Source organism: Gasterosteus aculeatus, chromosome 20 (assembly GCF_964276395.1).
Source record: "Gasterosteus aculeatus chromosome 20, fGasAcu3.hap1.1, whole genome shotgun sequence".
Lineage (NCBI taxonomy): Eukaryota > Metazoa > Chordata > Actinopteri > Perciformes > Gasterosteidae > Gasterosteus > Gasterosteus aculeatus.
Genome location: NC_135707.1, coordinates 13,980,051 through 14,000,591, shown reverse-complemented (window position 1 = coordinate 14,000,591; position 20,541 = coordinate 13,980,051). Strand labels below are relative to the sequence as shown.

At 43.4% G+C, this 20,541-nt stretch overlaps 1 protein-coding gene across 3 annotated transcripts in view; it reads left to right on the top strand.

The window, feature by feature from the left end:
• LOC120811217 (RNA-binding motif, single-stranded-interacting protein 3) overlaps nt 1-20,541 on the top strand; it is an 89,491-nt gene that overhangs the window by 31,912 nt on the left and 37,038 nt on the right. For 2 of the 3 annotated variants that reach the window (XM_040166460.2, XM_078094165.1), the window contains exons 3-4: nt 4,818-4,876; nt 10,656-10,747. In XM_040166460.2, the coding sequence (XP_040022394.1) occupies nt 4,818-4,876; nt 10,656-10,747 (151 nt within the window). Of the gene's footprint in view, nt 1-4,817; nt 4,877-10,655; nt 10,748-14,627; nt 14,974-20,541 lie in introns of those variants that run through there. The other variant, XM_078094166.1, reaches the window with a different exon arrangement.

Sequence of the window (20,541 nt, the reverse complement as noted above, 5' to 3'; positions counted from 1 at the left end):
TCGTATGCAAAGTCGTTATTTTCTGGTACAACCCGACCCTTCGGATCACAAAGCTCTATGAACACTTATGACAGCGGAATAGTGGAGTTTAAATCCATTGAAACACACGTCTTTCCTCTGTTGTGGTTGAAATAGAGCAATACCGAGATATTTGGTTCAACATAACTCTTTATGTCAAAGGTTCACACATACCTCATAGTATTATTAGATGAAACGATAGTAAGGATAAGAAAATTAAAATGTAAGCTAATGTTTGTACTTGTAATCACTCTACCGGTGTGGTAGGGTTGTACCAACGCCTGAACGCACCACAGACTCGGAGGAAAGCACAGCTACAGATTTAGTGCAAATCTCTTTTCGGCAGATAAACACTTTCTAGTGACATCTTCTAGCTATCTTCTGATTTCACTGCACTTTGCCTTTTCTTCACTCACAACACCACATTTTGTTATAGCACCTGAACGTGTTAAACCACGGTGAAGGAATTTGAAGACTTGTGAAGCATTGCGCTCTGTCGGTCTCTTCTTCTGTGTTTGTCTGAGTCTAACTGGCAGCGCGAGGGGAAAAAACGGGAAGTGCAAGAGACAAGACAGCAGCATTGGATCCCCAATTAGGGAATACCGCACACGGAGACGAACCTGCTCATGCAGGCAAACACACACACACACACACACACCCGTACACACACTGAAACAGACACACAGCCTCAGAGAGAGCACGCGCACCGTTCAAACACACACAACGTCCAGATATGTACACTCACATACATCCTGGAGAGATAGAAATAGGGAAAGTGCGTGTTTGTTTGTGTGGCTGTGGGTGGCAACTGTGGTTCAGTAGACATCAAACGGTGAGCATCCATAGGCTGATGGTGCTCCACAAGGAAATGAAAACACAGATCTGACGCTTTGGGGGCCCTCAGAGGACTGTCATTAACACGTTACACACACACACACACACACACACACGCAGCCAGGGTGCACCCAGATTGTGTCGAGACTTCTAACATTTTGATGTTGTGAGTTTTGCATCCACGTTACCCCCTCGCATGTTGACATTCAGACAGAAATACCAACAATGTTAGATGTCCTACTGTTTTTTGGGAAACTTGTTTCTTTTTGGGAGAAAAAAGATATTCTTATGAGTCTCTATGAGTTGAAGTAGAGACACAACTTATCGTAAAGGTTCGTCCCTTGCTTGGTACTGTTTTATGGGACTTAAAACAGTATAATTTTTATAAAACCAAAGGGATTAGATGGTGTTAGGCGAGCCAGCTACTTTATGACATAAAAGCAGCTTCTTGACAAAGTACTTCAGCAAATGTATCAACAGAAGAAAACCTGAATGCATTATTTCTCACCACAGGAGAAGTGTTCCTCTCTACAGTTGCATGATCACATATTACCTATTGGCTTTTTTTTGTGTCAGCCTGGTGTCATCTGGATGACAATGACAATCTTTATGGGAATTGACTGAGCAGAAAAAGGCAATAAACCTTCGGCGCCATATCATCTAGTTAAACATGACAAGCACGCTTCATTTATAAATCAGTGGAATAAAAGTTGGAATGCTGAACTGCAGATAGAGCTGTGGTCTAGATTACTTTGTCAAGCATGTTGGAAAATTGCTTCACTGTGTCCTCACACTTAACTGCCATTATGGTCTCTTTAGTCATGATTTACATCTAACGGAAATAAATGCCATATCCAGATCCATTTGAGAACTGATTTCCAGTCTCCTTTGGGCCGGTGCAGAGCAATGGAATAAAGAAGTGCTAACCATCACCATCTGGCTCCGTGTAGCCCTTCCTTGTTATGTTGTAAGTCTTTGAATAGTATTCATTAGTGTCTCATGCGTGCCGTTGGGTCAAGTGCGGGTCGGAGTTATTTCAACTAGCTCCAGCTTCTGCTGGAATCAATGAGAGGATTCCAGTCGGGACTTTAACGGGACCTTCTGCACTTCCTCCCGCCTCTTATTCCGTGCTCTCCTCTGCTTCCTTACTCTGTCATCTGAACTATTATCAATACTTTCTTCCATTGCATCACCTCAACAGCAGGTTGCTCTTGCTGTTTGGATAAAATGGAATTTCACCACTGATTCCCAGAAGTCCAAAAGGGAAAAACATTTTTGGAAGACGCAGTTGTGGTAATTGGCCCCAAGGCCAAAGTGTGATTCCTCTCCTCCTTTTATTTTGTTTTTCAGTCTGGCTGGATTGTGCAGCGAGACAATAAACAGGTGGATTCATACTTGTACGTCACACCCGTTGGCATGATGTGAGAACAACACACACACACACACACACACAAGTCACATGTTAAACATCCACACTTGTTTTCCATTTTGAGACAACCGGGATCATATTTTCTCAAGATTCCTAATGTGTCAGGCTTTTCTCTTTGTCTTTCTCACTCTCTTTCTCTTACACACACACACACACACACACACACAATCGCGCACACACAAATAGCAACAATCTGGAAATGTTTCACTTTACTGCCGGAAAAAACAAGCTGCCAAAACACCCATGGCGCATGAGATCTTTGTCGTGCAGTCATACTAACTCACCAGACACATTCACACACGCATGCATCGACACACACACACACACACAGTTTGAATCACACCGAGGCAGAAGTCAACAAAGAGTTGTGTATTGCCAGATGGTGTGTGTAATGTGCGTGATTACTTTGGTTTTTTGATGTGAGCTGTTGCATTGCGTGTGCGTCCACGTGTGTGTTTGTCTTTGTGAATACGTGTGGCCGATTAGTCTGAAACAGTTGGATTGCTCCCCAGACCGCAGGCCAAGGACCTTGTTTACCACATTCCCTGGTTTTAAAAAACAACAAAGCAAATTGAAAATTATATTTGATTTTAGTTTGAGACAAACCAGAGGATTTGTAAATACCCGAAAAGAATTCTCGATTGACGGAGAAAAAGTGTGAAAATTGTCAGAAAAAAGCAGTGATTTCTCGAGCAATTTTAAGATCATAAGCTGCTCAGCTGTCGTGTTGTTTGTGATCGAAGCCTTTTAAAGCCTTTTGTCTGACTTTACTTCTAAAGTCTTCTGTCCCAATAGAGTATGATGTGAAGCTGTCAGGCGAGCTAGTCTGTTCTCGTCTTCTCTCTGACAGAAGCAGTTGGCTGACAGAGACTCTCCTGATGCTGACAACTAAATGATCTCTTCTTTATTAAACACCTCTTACTATCTCTCCATCGCACCCCGACTACCTCGCTTCCGCCTCGCCTTCAGTGTCTCATTTTATCTTTTGACTGACTGCCCTCCCTCTCCTCATCTATTTCTCATTCTTCCGACTCGCTCTCCCTTTCTCTTTTGTTCAACCTCCCACACTGTATTTTCTGCTGATTTCTCTATCTTTCCGGTCTCCCTCCCAGTTGTCTCCCTCTTTTCTCTTAAAGGGAAGAGGGACTAGGCCTCCATCCCTCACCTGTGGCCATCAGCCAGCTTGTCAACCTGTCAATCTGTTTGATAGGCAAACGGCCAGCCACTCAGTCATTGTGCAAGACGTGAATTAAAAAGTCTCACGCACATAGCTCGGCAGTGATCCAGCGATCTGTGTGTTTTTGCAGCCTCCTCTCTGTCTCTGCTCATACCTGCTCAGCCTGTGTCTTAGTTTTCTGTTTTCTCACCGCCTTCTCCTTCCAGGAGGACTCAAAGGCCGGTCTGATAAGAAACATTAATAACTTCTCTCTGAGAACAGTGAGCTGGAGAATTGAAAGTGGGATGCAAGGAGGAATAAGAGGAAGGAGACAAAGAGAGAGGCAGGAAGTGCCAAGCGTAAGACAGAGGGTAAGGTAGCGAAGCGGGGAGACATTCAAAGTTGGCAGAGAGTACGTAGGTATGGAGGTTGTCTGTCTCTTTGAGGATCGGGTGGCATACAGATGCCAAGTGATTACTGTAAGATGATTTATTAGACAATACTGTCTGTGTGCTGAGGCTCCCAGGTAAATCTGGAATGGAAATGAACAAAGGAATGGATAGAAGCAAAGAGAGAATCTAACTGAAAATCGGAATTATTTTGAATTAAAACTTCAAAGAATATCTTTGCAATTGCACCTACAAATATTGCCTCCGATGAAGATGAGGTAATTAATTGGATTTAATACATTTTTGTTCTGCGAGCATGACAACATGCTCACTATGACAATGTTAACACGATGGTCGTCTCATCTCATCCTTAACCGCTTATCGGGGTTCGGGGTCGCGGGGGCAACAGTTCCAGCAGGGAACCCCAAGCTTCTCTTTTGCGGGCCCCTATCAGCTCAGACTGGGGGGATCCCGAGGCGTCCCCAGGCCAGTGTGAAGAAGTAATCTCTCAGCCTAGTCCTGGCTCTTGCCCAGGGCCTCCTCCCAGCTGGCCGTGCCTGGAACTCCTCCCCGGGGAGATGCCCACACAACCCCAACTGGCTCCTTTCCAGGCAAAGGGGCAGCGGCTCTACTACGAGCTCTTCGCGGATGGCTGAGCATCTCACCCTATCTCTATGGGGGGGGGGGGGGAACCCATTTCGTCCGCTTGTACCTGTATACCTGTATATGACCTAGTTCTTTGGGTCATCACCCATCCTTCATGAACATACGTGAGGGTAGGAACGAAGATCGGCTCATGTCTGCAACAATTCAGGGAAATCAAGTTGTTGATATACGTGCTGACCAAAGTGGCCCAATTTAATATAGAAAAGCCGCTGCCCCCCTTGAGCCATGCCGCGTGCATAGGACGTAAAGAATTCAATATATGTATCTTTTTATAGTTAAAAAGTGATATTTTGACTGACCTGAAAATGTTATTGTTGTTTTACAGATATGGGAAGATCGTGTCAACAAAGGCCATCTTGGACAAGAATACCAACCAATGCAAAGGTGAGTGACTTAACACAGTGGCACCATCTGCAGCCTTGCAAAGGTACAATATATTTCAGAAAACTCATGTTGATACGAGACTTTAGTCTGGAAGAAATCAGTAGAGAATTGACAGGGCAGCTTGCATGCAGATGATGAATATCCGTTCCTCTCCTCCTTTTTTTCAAAGAACTCAAATGTCAACAGAGTGAATCAGACTAGAACAAATGTCTTCAACTTGAGGTCTGTGTGCTGGTCCATGCACCATGTGTGGGCCTCATGAAGCTGCGGGTTCACAGCTGTCTGCGTGTACATCACGACAGTAGTGAGTGCCATGATGTCCGTGTCATCCTCGAATCTCACCATGCACTGCTTCAGTATCTTTATTTTCTTTAACTATTCCATTATGGTGTTTTCACAGTTTGCCCCCCAATGGTACTCAAAGTTAAGCAGCTTTTGAAATTAAGCTCGTTGATCGTTGATTGTTGTTATTGGCCAAATCCAAACGGAGAACAACCCGCATCCAGACAATGTGTTTAAAATAGTCTCGGTGGTGAATGAAGCTCACTCAAGTGTCTTCTGATGAGGGTCTGCTTGATTGTTGGAGTGGCCTGAACAAAGCACCAATCAATAAGATTGTAGTCGTCTGCTTTTGAAGGGGCACAGAAGAGCAAGTCCTCAGCATGATTGCTGCTCATCTGCTGGGGCTGCACTCAAAGGTACACCGACGTTTAGGACAACAGCACAAATGCCCTGTAATCAGCGCATCAGCTTCAATGATATGAGTGAAGGAAGAGCCGGTCTGATTGATAACAATGCCAGAAATGTTCATGAAATTATGCTTATCTTAAAATAATAATCGAAACACCAAACGTTGAATTTTCCCTGAACGCTGCTTAACTTTAGTTATTTCGTTGTGTCTTTTTAAATGACCAGGTATATAAATACTGCTTGGAGCTCTGAAAGCATTTTGAAAATGCCTTTCCTGACATCGTTACAGCACAGCCGAAGTGTCTATAAACCTAGTGATAATTATCAGTTATTCCTCCATCTCCTCAAATCATTAAATATGTTCATTACTGTTTGCTTGAACTGGAATTTAAATAACCGGATTTAGTAAACCATCAGTGCTCCAGCTCATGATTATTGTGTGTGCCAATTATGGCTTCATGATTAATTTCATTTGATAATTGAAAATGATATCTGCTTTATTTAAGATCAAATTGCATCTGAAAAGGCCATTTAATTCCAATGCTTACCAGTAAACCACAACTAATCTAGAAATCTGCTTTTAAGTGGTAATGTTTTTCTTTTTGTTCACCAATCCCATTTGAGTCAATCCCACATACAAATAGTTCCGCTGCGATGAATCCTCACTAGAGCACCGAATGTAACGTTCATTATAACTAAAGTGCCTCTGTTTGAGGCAATTTTGTTGAATTAATGCAACGAATGAATAAAACGTGGGGCAAAAAACTGGTTTTGCAGTCTTCTGATGGGATTTTGTTGACAATAACACAAATGTAAATTATCGCCAGATTTAAATGTCACAAATGTTTTTGAAAAAACGCATGAATATACAATTCATGTTTATGTCTCTTAGATTTATGTCCAAAATTAGACTGAAGCCTCACATTTAATCCATTTAGTGTTCAAACTTATTTCTGTTTTAATCAGCGTGTATTTAATGAAATCAATTTGTAGCAGTCAATGTGTTTCTGAGTGACAAAACGTGTGTGTGTGTGTGTGTGTGTGTGTGTCTTCAAGTGAGTAATATTGCCCATCCTGGCACCTGAACCGTGCTCTGGATTCACTCCAGAAAAGACTTTTATGGATACTAAACCTTAGACGGTTTGAAAATTCATATCGACGCCTCCTTTTGTAAATTTAGGCTTATTATTTAATGCACAGAACACTCTGAAGGAAGCAGCTGCAGCAGCAAAAAGAATTCCTTTGTCTTTGGTCCTCATCAGCAATTTCACTGCTTGTGTTGTAGACTTCATACATGTCTCAGCCAGTTGTTAACTCACAATGAAGGAGTTTCATTATCAGGCGGCCATTAGAATGCCTTACAACCGGATAAGTGTTGGTTTGATTGCAGAGGCATTCAGTGGGGACAAGATAAGTGCTTGGCGTGACTAAGAGAGTACAAATTGGCACCGAGAAAGAGAAAGAGAGGGATGGATGGGAGGAGGTGGAGGGGTGGGGGTGAAAATAACCCGGGGCTGACAGAAACGGAAGGGGAGCCCTTTTAAACTAATGATTGAGCAGACAGCCTCCTCTTTTCCGGAAGATTCTCTGCTAAAGAACAGTTTCACAGAGTCAGTCATTTACTCCGTAGAGGTCCAGAATATCATGCCAGTATTCACACACAGAGACAAAGAGACGGGTAAATAAATCAAGTCTTCCTTCCTTACAGTCTGCAGGGATGATGATGTTCGCTCAGCACTTTACACAACTGTTGTCATGTGACAGCCTCATCTCATCTTCAACTGCTTATCCGTGGATCGGGGGGCAACAGTTTCAGCAGGGGACCCCAAACCTCCTTTTACCAGCCCACATGTACCAGCCCTGACTGAGGGATGCCAAGGCGTTCCCAGGCCAGTGTGGAGATATAATCTCTCCACCGGCCTTGTGATCCTAATTTCTCTGATCGTCTTCCTTCCGCCAGGTTGTTTTGTAGCCTTCTGATTGATTCCTCAAGCCCTGCCCGATGTTTTCAAGGCGTCTTTGCTTTTTCGTCCCTGAAAGGCACATTATTCTCTCTGGAACCATACGTGTATGTGATTGAATAGAGAAGAGATAGGAGCCCTAAATCTATGGATGTTCATGTCAGTGAACAAAGAAAGCTAAAATGTAGCTTTGTTGTCGGGAAATACTGTGAATTAATTTTTTCTTCATTTTCTTAATTATTAAAATCCTTAGCTTTGGTTAGCAGGCACACTGATACACTGACGTTTTTCTAGTTAGCAGCGTGGGAGCTCTGGGGGAGCGAGAGGCCACAGAGCACAGGAGGGAGGAAGGAAGGGAGAGGAAACCACTTTAGATTGTAAAGGATTTCCATTTCCCAAAGACAAGGGCCCTCCCTTATTTCCGTGTCTACTGCCCGTTCTCTGCCTCCCTCCCTCCCTCCCCCCTGTTTTTCATCTCATTCTCTCTCTCTCTCCCTCTCCCGCCAACTCACTGCCTCCCCCATGGCTCCTTTCCATAGTCTCTTTCTCTCTCTCTCTCTCTCTCTCTCTCTCTCTCTCCTTTTTCCTCTGTTCTCGGTTAGTCTAATGGCCCAAGGCCAGGAACTCTGGGAGCTCATGAGATTGGATGGGTGTGTGTTTGTTTGGGCGTGCGTACGTGTGCGTGCGTGCGTGCGTGTGTGCGTGTGTGCGTGTGTGTGTGTGTGTGTGTGTGTGTGTGTGTGATGTTTATCTGTGCCTCCATCTGTGTCTATGAGTGTGGATACATGTGCTCGGTAATAAAACAAGTGGAATATGTGTCAGGCTTGACTGAGCGAGATGAATTTTCATCTCCGTGTCATCATAAGGCCACAGTGGGGATGGACAGGGCGCAATTGAGAGGGATTAAATAATTATTCAGTTTCTATCCTACTGTCGGTCCTAGAAGAGCTATCACATACATCCACATGTGTTGAGACGTATTGCACAAACCAAGGAGAGGGAGTTGTACTGTTTAGGTTATGTGAAAATGAACAAATGATATGTTTCGATTTTCATAAACTTGGAAGACCGACATCTGCTCACAGACTCAACGGGCCTCAACACAAGTGTCCTTGAGCAGGACAATGAATCTCTGCCAGCTCCCGAGGTATGTTGGGTCACTGACACTGACCTCCCAGGATGGAGGGGCAAATACATGTTCAGAAACACAGCTCGCTCCTGGTGAAGTGTTGAATTCAGTCAAAGCAAATGACACCTTTCAAGGCTGAGGTTCTATCATAGCAAAGCTGTCAATGAGATGAGCACTCAGAGAGGAAATGTCTCTATAAGTCTGTTTTGAATGGTGAAGGGTGGCTGGCATTTTTCTTCCAAAACAGATGTTCATATTTCTAGATATATCAGGTACAAGAATGGTGAGACCTAAACTTCATTTTCTTGAATTGTAATACTGTCTAGACATTTGTTATGTGCTCTCCAGTTGATCTGTAAATGATGACAGATTAATGTCTCACGCCTCTAGTTAGATGGCCGTAAACCTGTGTCTTCTCTCGTCTCACTTTAGGCAGCTTTTCAGATTGCGATGAGCTCCCGTAGACCCACAAGAGGCTTCATACGTATTTTTTCATAGACGTAATAAAACTCCTCAAGCAGACAAACACACTGTGATGTGTGAGATTGAGTTCTCCTTAAACGCCAGCTTGATTAATACAGTCGCTCTATTTGAAAACTGTGTGCTACCAACAACGCTGAACTACTGACATCAAACCAGAGGACTGTTTTGATTTAATTATCCACTGTGAATTGTGTTCAGGGTTTCATTTTCCCACTAATTACACACGTAGTCTCTGGTTAAACAAACAGCCATTAGTGAGATACAAAAAATGCTTTCCACAGTTTTTCTGGAATAAAATGAAGGCATGTTCCTTCGCTACTGAGGAATCCTCTGCGTTTGCACATTCTCAATTAGTTCAACTGTGTTGGTGTGGCCCTAATTGGATGAGTACAGATAAAATAGCGTGGATGCTTGTGTATACGGTGAGGATGTCTATGCACTACATGCTCGCATATGTTAATCTGCTTGGAAGAAATCAATTCAAACACTATATCCAAACCATATATCGTGTGGTAAATGTGTGTGTGTGTGTTATGGCCTAATTACGGGTTTGTCATTAGCGACCGTATAAATATTTGTGCGTGCAGTACGCATCTTGCTGCGAAAGCAGCTTGCTGTCTTTGAACAATGAAAAGTCATCTGCTCATCAGCAAAACAGAGCGTGTCTGCAAACCGTGGAAGAGACAGAGAGACAAGAACAGATGTTCAGAAGGAAGTGTGTGAGTTGGAGAGGCAGAGAGAAGTGGTGTTGCTCGTTCTTAACATGTTCACATTTAGGATTGTAAGCAAGTGAATCTTTTGAAATGTGGATCATTTCGCAGTGTTAACACTCAGCTTCCTCAAAGCTGCAGACGGAATCTCAAAGCTGCTCTGCATTTTGCATGTTTCTGTCTTTCTTTCTGTCGGTTTGACATCTCTTTCCAGTCGTGCCATGCGACGGTCAAACCAGGCGTACATCTGAAAGTATAGTGTTCCCGAACTAGATCCCCAGCCTCAGCAGGTTGACCGTTACAATGCTCACATACATGCAGACAAAATGCTGCATTTCTTGTATGTACAGAGATCCATTGTAGTAGAGTTTACAAACACTTTACAAACACACAGTCTATTCTGTATTTGTGTACATCTACAGGAGATGGTGAGCAAACATCCGTGCAGCCAACATTAGTTACAAAATTCTATTGAAAACACCCGTTTTACACAAAACTTGGGCAGGCAGAAGATACAAGAGAGCGAGAGTTACTGTTACGACACTAATTCTGTCGATGTTCTGTGCTAAAAACATATTTAAAGGGTCAAGTTGTATCTTTCATAAGATTCGTGACTTGAGTTTGATACATTTAGAGGATTTATGCAGCATATGAAATTCATCCTTTCTTTCTGTGTGTGTGTGTGTGTGTGTGTGTGTGTGTGTGTGTGTGTGTGTGTGTGTGTGTGTGTGTGTGTGTGTGTGTGTGTGTGTGTGTGTGTGTGTGTGTGTGTGTGTGTGTGTGTGTGTGCGCGTGCGCGCGCGCAGGCTATGGCTTCGTGGACTTCGACAGCCCTGCAGCAGCCCAGAAAGCGGTGGCCTCGCTCAAAGCCAGCGGAGTCCAGGCACAGATGGCAAAGGTAAGCCTCCCGCCGCTCGCCGCTCACGCTTTTCCTTGTTGTTATTGAGGTGTTTGGCTTTCATGCGGCGTTGTACTCCCGGTAGAGGCAATCACTGTCCGTCAAGCCAGGAGAAAAGCCGGCGGTGTTGATAGTTGAGCTTAATTGTGGTCACATTCGTCATATTAGGGACACGTGACAACAGTAGTGCCGTGATGATAATCATAACCACGACCACTGCGTTCGCTGCCTTCCGGAGGCCTGAGATACGTGCGATACGTCCTTATAAAGGTGTTAATTAACGCCTTCAGTTATTATTTGATCATTGATAAAACGTTTTGAAAATACGGGGGAGTGGATTAAACAGTGCTTAATTTCAGCGACTTCCATTGAACGTGACTGGTAGGCTGTTGCTTGTTGCCGTGGTGTGAACACGTGTGTTGGCAGAGCCTGTTACGCTGTGCCAAAACATGTGGGCCTACCCAGCACAATCGCATTTACCCTACAATGCGTGTGAAAGAAAGACGCTGAATGGCAAGCTTTGCTTTCCGATTCATTAAAGCTGCATACTTCCTTTTATAAATGAGAGAGGAGTGCAATTAAAATAGGGCAGTCTTCAGGCACCAACAGCATCCCATTGAATTAAACAGCAGCAGGCCTCGGAGCCACCTTTGCCTCGCTCTGCTATTAAACCTCTTTTCATTAGACTTCCATCTCTTATTTTGTTCCTAACGGCTTGAGGGGGCATTTGGATGAGCAGTGTTGATGTGTTTAGCTGTTATTAAAGAGAGGAGAACCCTCAACTCCTTGGAGATTGAGTTTCCCTGAGGGATGGAATTGAGGGCAAAGAGTCAATTCCAAGTGAAATTACACCCACTTCTTACTGTTTCATGAACTAATTATGCGCAGAGATGCTGACGTCCCGGCTAACTTTCTGGAATCAGGTTGCCAGAGAAAAGTCTCAAAAACAATGCAGTTCGATTTCCTGCTGGAGCCCTAAATAAGCATCTTAATTGGGATTTGACAAAGTCTGATTTCTAGTCATTTCGTACCAATTAGACGGATTTTAGTGAAAACTAAAAAACTATCCACATCCTACGATTTGTAGGTTACCTGAGACAGAAACTTTTGTTCTTAGTTCTGATCGGCAAGATAGTTAAAGCCTTTCCCCCGAAAACAGTAGTGGGAGTAGCTGATGAGAAAAAGGGTATCAGGTTTTGAAAAAGATGTCAATGAATATTGATAGAATCTTGTAGAAGGAAGGACAGAGAAAGGTTTAGAGACAGAGCTACACTGTATCAAAAGTCCAAAACTCACAAAGCTCACTCTTACATAACGTTGCAGGAATTTAATTAAGAAATTCGTTTAGTTATGGATTTGATTGATTGCATGTTATTAGGCACTCGTGAAAGTTTTTACTGGTATTTTTTGTACAAAATAGAAATCTAGAAAAGGCGAGGCTGTTTTTTTAGCCAGTATCCTTATTTCTATTAATAAAATAATGATAATTTCCACGATCACTCCACTTTTTTTTCTCACAAAAAAGTGAATATCATTATTTATAAACATAGCACAGTTAATCAATGGGTTGATTTAGAGTTGAAAGTATCCTTGAAAGCTGTTAAAAGGTGTTGAAGTATAAAGCATTTTTAAACATATTAATTAAGTTGCAATTCATAAGCAACACAAACACAAGTGAATGATTTATAATAATCAAATCTACTACACAAGATTATCTTACCAAATGAAGGGTGTCACCAAAGGACCAGACCATGATGAATAAAACTATTATCATTTGGGCTTCAAAGGAGGAGAAATGTTAAATAATCATCCACGCAGACCTCCTTCATCCTTCAGGTGGCGACTAAACTGAGGCCTGGCGCTGTTCAATGATCAGTGATCAGAGCACACGCAGTGTTTCCTGCCAAAATGCAGTTAAAATCATACCAGCCTAAACTATTTGACTAGAAGAGCTCATTAAGCATGAGGAGTTTACGCATTTATTGGAAGTATTAATTGGAAGCAACTGCCGGCCATGCCAGAATGAGTTTTGAAGTGTGCGTGTGTGCGTGTGTGTGTGTGTGTGTGTGGGAGGGGGGGCTGGTTATCCAGCTTTCAACAACATATTACAGTGCTTCACTCAGGGTTTTCTCAGTCTGTTTGTGGCCCAGTAACAATTTAAGTTCTGCAGTATCGGATGGGAAGTCATTCAAAGCTTCAGTGGCTACAAAGTAGTGTTTCATGTACACTACTTACGCTAGTAGTGCACATCATGTGAGGGATGTCGGGGGTACAGTGCACCTGAGAGGCTTGAGTTACTTTTGGGAATGTGAGAAGTACTAGTATATTTCACAGGTCTGAAGATACTATTGGCAACCACAAAGTAGAACATGATGACAGTAACTTCCTGAGAATTAATTATAGCTCTGAGTAAGTTAGATTGCATTGTTTGCTGTATAGATGATTGTGTCCTCAAAGAGGGACCTTTATCTATTAAACCCTGCGGAATGCTCCGACATTTTCTTCGTGGCAGTTGTGTGTTTTGGTTGGGAAATAAACAAGACTCAGAAAATGCAGCAACCCTAGATGTGAAGAGAGTACAAACTGTGTGGGCATGTGTCACTTCCGCGGTCTTCTTGGTAATTACTGTTGACCTGAAAGACGATTACTGCTACAGCCGCACACTCCCCCTCGCCATTGCCTGCTCACTCACAGTTTCTGTCTCCCTGCCTCGTTCTCACTTTGTCTCTCTGGAATTGTATCTTTTGTATCTTAACTAAAAAGTGAAATGTCAAAATGTTGGTTCGATCCGAAACGTCCTGATTGCCGGGCTACATTCAGACTGCAGAGAAACACAATTTGTTTCTCCAATTAGATGATATGGATAATTTGTCCACAATGTTTTTTCTTCCCCCTCCAGACAAGGTTCACTTCATTTATGTTTTAGTTGTCCAGACTGTTCTTTTTTCTGTTATTTTGTATTGCATTTGTAATCATTCTCCCTGTGTGTGTGGATCCTGCTTTAATACAAACTAACAACTTGATTGGAAACAACTATTGGTCTGGTTTTGGCCATTGTGCTTGTGAAATATTTGGGAAATCTTGTAGCATGTAGCATTATTAGATGAATGCGTTTTAAAAGTCATATCAGGCACTACTTTTAACATGCAAACAAAAAAACACCCGGCTAGGGACACAGCTGCGTGTGTGTGAGAGTGTGTGTCTGTGCGCGATAACAGTTACAGACCAAGGTCACTATGCTAATTAGTGAGATGGTACCACCGGCAGTGACACTTCACACCTCCCTTTTCTCCCCCTTTTTTCTTCTCCGCTTCCACTTTGTCCTTGGCACTTTTCACCTTTCTTCTCCCTCTTTTTTTGGCCTAGTTTGTTCTCTTCATCTGCCTATCCCCCCCTCCCCCTCCCCCACGGCACCACACCCACAACCACCAGAACACCACCATCCTCCTCATCCCTCCCTCTTGTGTTCGTCTGCAGCAGGTGCTGCAACGCCTCCTCCAGTCATTAGTTACAGGGTTGAGTGAGGACAGGTAGTGAAGGAGAGAGGGAGAGAGCAGGGGGTCCGTGTGGTTTGAGATGGGGGGGGGCTGGTGTGATGAGAAAGAGAGCCAGAGGAAACACACACAAAAAGTAAACTTTGTTGCATGACTGTCATTTATCAGCCCTGATTAAACCCTTTGGTTTGTCTAATGTGCTTCCTTTCTTGCGCTCTGTCTGTCCTCTGTCTTGCGTGCGTGTCTCATAAAAGCCAGATGCCTGATGTTCTGTTGAAATGGTTTACCGATGTGTTCAGTGTGTGTGTGTGTGTGTGTGTGTGTGTGTGTGTGTGTACTGGTTTGCATCTGCCTGTATATTCTGTGTGTGTGTGTGTGTGTGTGCATTTGTCTGGCAGCTGAACGAGGAAGACAACAGAGCCGGCTGACATGAGAGGAGACAAAACGCATGACGTGGGCATCTCTCTCCTTCTCACCCTGCTTTCAGCTTGTCTCACCCTGACATTATTTTTCTTTCCTGAAACTGTACGCCTTCTATTTTACCGTCAGTTGTTTTACTTTCCCTCATCTGTCACCCCTTTTGTTGAAATGTTTTTGTTTTTTCTTTTGAGTGTTTCATCTCAATCTCTTTCCCTCTCTGTGCCTTTCTGTGCCGGCACATATAATGTGCAATGTTGTGGCAGTCGCCTTTGGAAAACAAATTCCGTGAAAGAGAAGTATCATCTGAAAAAGGTAGGACCTAACGTTGCTATAAAAGTGTGGCTGGGATGTTTGTTTGGATTTGTATTCTTTTATTTCAAAATGATCATACTCCCCTCCCTCGTAACCTACTAGAACATTTCCAGAGTACACAGCCTTTGTGTTATGTGGGGACAATGTTGTTTACGTTGCATGTCTCTGGACAGTTGAACAATAGCGGTTCACTGGAATTATAATTTTCTCCTTTTTGGGGTAAGTAAAACAGCTATGGTTTTCAATATTTCGAAAATCAGGATGAATAACCCCTTTGACATGTTTTATGGGAACATCCTGGCGTCGCCATGCCGTGCGTTAAGCCCACTACCTTCTGTTGTGAGAATGACACACAGTCTAGTGTGCAAATACAGATGCAAATTTGCATAACATGTCCTTTGATTTTCTTTGGTTTGAAACATTTGGCATCACCGGTTGTTCTTTATTAAAAGTTAGCACACTAGACCGACCAGCCTGCAGTTAGACGCTAAGTTGGCCTAGTTTGTTAGCTTTAGAACTCACAAAGATGGCCACAGTTGCAAAGTGCTCCAAGTTTACACACATTCTACTCTCTTTTGCCAAAACCGAAAGGTAAACGCCCCAAGCTGTCCGGTCCATTAGCAGTGGTGGAGTGGCGGCGAGTGTGCACCGGTAGTTCTGTTAGTTGTCAATCGTCAGCCAAAGACCACATCCAAAATAAACACACAACAGTAGTAGTAGTAGTAGTAGTAGAGTTGCTAAACAGTGGCGGAGATATAGTCAGCAGTGTACATGTACTGGTAGTTGTGCTCGCCAAACACACACAGTGTGACCATCGTACGTGGCACTTAGCTCTGCGATCACATTTTGTAAATCATTTTATAGCACACTTCTAATAGATAATCCTGGATAAGACATTTGATTAATTAAAATGTTTTTCTTCTTCCCCACGGTCTCCATCCTCGCGTCTGGGTCAAGGCAGAGTTGACATTGTAAAAAGACAGATAATGAATCCCATTCGGTTCAGAGTGGAGCACAGCGCAGTGGCCAAGGACGTGTGCATGCATGTGTTTTCTCAGGCAACTCCAAAGTAAAAGCTGGATGTGTGTGCCTGCACATGCTGCACCCCTCTGCATGACCCCTGTGTCTCTTTGTGATGCCGGACCACCTCTGGTCCAACAAAAGCAGGAGGACAATGGGGAGAAGGAAAGGACGAGAGGAGGAGTGGGAGGGAGCCCACTAAGTGAAACCCAATCAAATTAAATGTAATCTGGCCTGAATGCGCACAACCATCAGCTGCTCTCCAATCTTATTAACCCTGCATTACCAGCCTTGCGTGTATGTCTGCGTGTGCGTGTAGCTTTTTTATGTCATTGTGTGGAGGCGGAATGGAGATGGAGGAGTTAAGTGGATGAGTGAGAAAAGAAAAGGAAGAATTGGATGCGATGGCAGGAAGAGAGTGTCAGAGGCAGGGAGATGGAAAATGAAGATAAATAGGGGTGTTTGGCGGATTAATGTGCCTCTGTGGCATTCCTAATGAAAAAAATAATCTTATAATAACAGTAATCACAATAATTTCTGGTGACACTTGAGTTTCTTTATTTTGCTGCATTAACTTGTGTATCATACCGTCAAGCGCACTTATAATGCTGCTGCCGCAATTTAAATCTTAGCGATTAGCCTAATGTACTTTGTTCACATTTCACATTCCGAGCACAAAATTTGAAAAAAGTTCAAATAAAATTCTAAAGACAATCGGAAACTGGCACTTGTGAGAACAACTCCTTTTAGACCTCTTTCACTTTCACAAGTGCTTGTTCTTGTAATGACCTTACATACTCTGCTTGTAGTCTTCATCCATCCATCCATCGTCAAACCGCTTATCCTGCACACAGGGTCGCGGGGGGGGCTGGAGTCTATCCCAGCCAACTTTGGGCGAGAGACGGGGTACACCCTGGATTGGTCGCCAGCCAATCACAGACTTGTAGTCTTCAGTCTATTTTAAAGGTTAATTTGAAATCAAGCTATTCAAAAAAATCCAGTCAAAAGCAATGCACCCGAAGGTTCCCAATTCATAAATACTTGCAGTGTGTTCTGTCAAAATTACAATTGTAGTACTTGGGGGAGGCATTGTTCCCGTTCGGAGATATAGTTTGGTCGGGCTGTGAGAAGAAAGTAACTCTAACTAATCTGTTTTGTATAGCTGACAGAATCTTTGTTTCATGTCTGGAATTTTACTATGATCATTTTAATTTTAATCCAATCCTTCTCCCACTGAGAAATGTTCTTTGTGTTTATAGAAGACACTAAATGCAACCTGCTCTTTAGGAGAGAAATGTGCTTTCATTGGTTGATCACAGAGATTAGCAGAAATTAAATTCTTTTATATGAATGCGTCCCTGGTTATCACCAGGAATCAGGAATCAGGAAACATTTATTAGCCAAAATATGTCAAACATACAAGGAATTTGTCTTGGCGGTTAGTGCGCGACAGTAGACAGACAAGACAACAGTGCACAGGTAATAAAATAAAGTGGAATGAAAAATATTAAGCATAAAGTGCACTAACAAACAAGTAACAGACAAGCAGCAAACGTAATTAACAACAAAAACAACAAAAAACGAAGCGCACCGAAGCACCGAGGCGGCCATCAACGGCGCCATCTTGGATCTTAAACACACATCACACACACTTAATCACAATCACAATGTTCCTGTTCCATGTCTGAAAGCGATAATTAACACACTGTCCTCACAGTTAACCATAAGACAAAATATAATGTTGTTTACTCAGTTATGTTTTCTGATCATTTGTAAACGAAACCGTTGATGGTAGATTCCAAAACAAATGCGGTATCTTATTTGGAAGTGAATGAAATTACTACATTTCCACTGCTTCACAATTACCCAACACAAAACTGTGGACTACAGCAAAAGTTGAACTATAATTTTAAAAGAAAATTCGATAATTGGCTTCTAGCAACATCATTTCTTTTTTCAACTGAATGCCTCATTTAGGAATGAAACCCTTCAGATTTCGTTTCACCTCAACATCACTCTAGAGAGAATGGAAAACAAAGAGGAATAAGGGGAAATGTTGCCACGAACAGAAGAGGAATAGAGTAGGCAGCTGGAGAGTGGGGGTGGTGCTCGGTTTGATGGAGCTGGGTAGAGAACAGCTCTATGAGGACGGAGATAACTGGAAAACACTATAAAACGCCTCTCCTCACATTCTTTCCCTCGGTGGAATCAGCCTTTGAGTGGGCTGCCGGAGCGAGGGAGGGTGGATACAGAGATGGAGGGAGGGTGTGGGAAGCCCAAACTGTACTGAGGGAGGAGGGAGTGAATGTGGAGTGGGCAGCTTGGACTCTGAGAGGGAGGAATCCACCGTGATCAAGTAGAAGGAGGAAGTCCAAGAAGGAAATGAAAGGCTGTATGTTACTCACATACTGTTGAATGCATGTGAATTGAAAAATACATTGTAGCAGGAGTGCCTGACTGAAATGTTGTGAAGTTTTCCGATTGGCTGTCCAGTCCCCTCATCTCATTGTTATTAGTGGCCAGGCGTGTTTGTTGTTCATCATTGGGCAGACAGCAGAGTCGCCTATTCACAATCCGATGGCATAATTCAGACGTTGATCAAAAGAGAGAGAGAGCGAGAGAGAGCGAGAGAGAAATATCACAAATCAAATGCTGTAACCTTTTAGTACATCTGACTCTGCACATGCCCACTGAAAGCCAATGAGGTTTTTCTCAGGACGTCCGTACCCGCCTGTCTACTCCACCTCTTCAATTGTCTTTCTTTTTTCTTTTTTTTTTTTTTTTCTTCTTTCATTTTCATTCAATCACACATTTTACTTCTCTCTCTGGAAAAGTTTCTCCACAAGTGCCTCAGGGTCAGTTGCCTTGTCGATATAAACGGAGATGCTCCAGGAATAATGATAATGGTTGAGTGAGACACCTGCAATGCCCGCTAGTCCTTTTAACATTTACTCAGATGAGAGATTTGCATAGGTACGTCTCTGAAGGGAAAGTGTTTGCTAGCTCAAGACAAATCAGAACCAGTGAAGGATCTGTGGTTTCAGAGAAAACTGTGGAGCTATGAAACATAAAAACATGTTTTTGTGGTTTAAATACACTTTTAGATCAGTGTTCTGTTCGAGTGTTCTCTAAAATAGATAGTTTACACAGAACCAGCATTCAAAAAAGTTTGATAAAGGCGGCAGGGGATTGGATGTACGATCTGTCAATAAAGCTCGTTGTGAGAAGACTGAAAACATATTTTCCAGAGAATAGTCTGCATTGTCAATTTTTGCACTTCCTTCAGTGTGTGCCGACTAAAACCTTCTGCGCACACAACCAACAATAAACCCTGGTTTACAGTAAGACTCGACTGGGCTTCATCAGGCACGGCCAGCTTGGAAGAGGCCCAAGGGACGACCTGGGACTAGGTGGAGAGATTACATCTCCATGTTGGCCTGGGAACACCCTTGAGGTCCCTCGGTCAGAGCTGATAGATGTGGTAAAGGGAAGTTTAGTGTCCCCAGCTGGAGCATTCCCCCCGTGCGATGAATGAATGCAGGTCCGTCGCCCTGATCATAATCCTTTGAGACGCAGGTGTCGACTCACCAGAAGAACATCACAGGGCCCCTCTTGACCTCCTGCAGGAAGCCTACCTGGCAAACAGGTCGGTGGATGATGCATTCAACATGGGACTCGCACCACATGCTCCATCACCTCGACTCCCCCCGGGATATAACCACGGGTTCTGTTTTCTGGACCACCATCATCCCGGGGTTAACTGAACTCAAACTCTCTCAGCTCTCTCTGCCAGCTTCCACCTGTTAGTGGATCACTACCTTCCTGACAGACAGGACGCAGCAGGTGAGGCTGGAAAAATCCCATCCAGCACCCGGACTATACGCACTGGTCCCCTCCAGGGATTCGCGTTCTCCCCACTGCTCTGCTCACTCTACTCCCACAACTGCAGATCAGAGGACCCGACTTTCAAACTCCTGAAGAAGACGAAACATCGGTCATCAGCGTCATCAGAGACAGCGTCAGAGTCTGTGTACGGACAGGAGGTTGAATTGCTGATCCTCTTGTGTGGTCAGAAAAACCTAAACAAGCTCAAAACTATGGCGATGACATTTTACTTCAGGAAGAGCCCCCCAATTGCCCCTCACCATACGCAACAGCACCATAGGTGCTTTGGATCCACAATATCCCAGGACCAGAAGTGGGCCTCCAACATTGACACCATCGGGCAAAAAGCCCAGCAGAGGTTGCACTTCCTGCGCCAGCTCAGGAAGGATCATTAGGTCTGCAGAGAGAACCCTTGGCTCCAGCCTGCCCTCCACCCTGGACTCCACAGTCAGGAAACGGACGGAAAAGATACCCTGGACACATATTGGTTATTTAAAGCCGGACAAAATGGATTTCAATGGGATATATGATCCTGCAAGTCTCCCATGATCTCACTAAAATGTTAAGCATATACAACATAAAATATACATTGTATATGTGTGTATTTTTACATGGAGTGTAAAAATAGGAGTAAGAATTGGAGTTTGGATTGTAACAGATTGC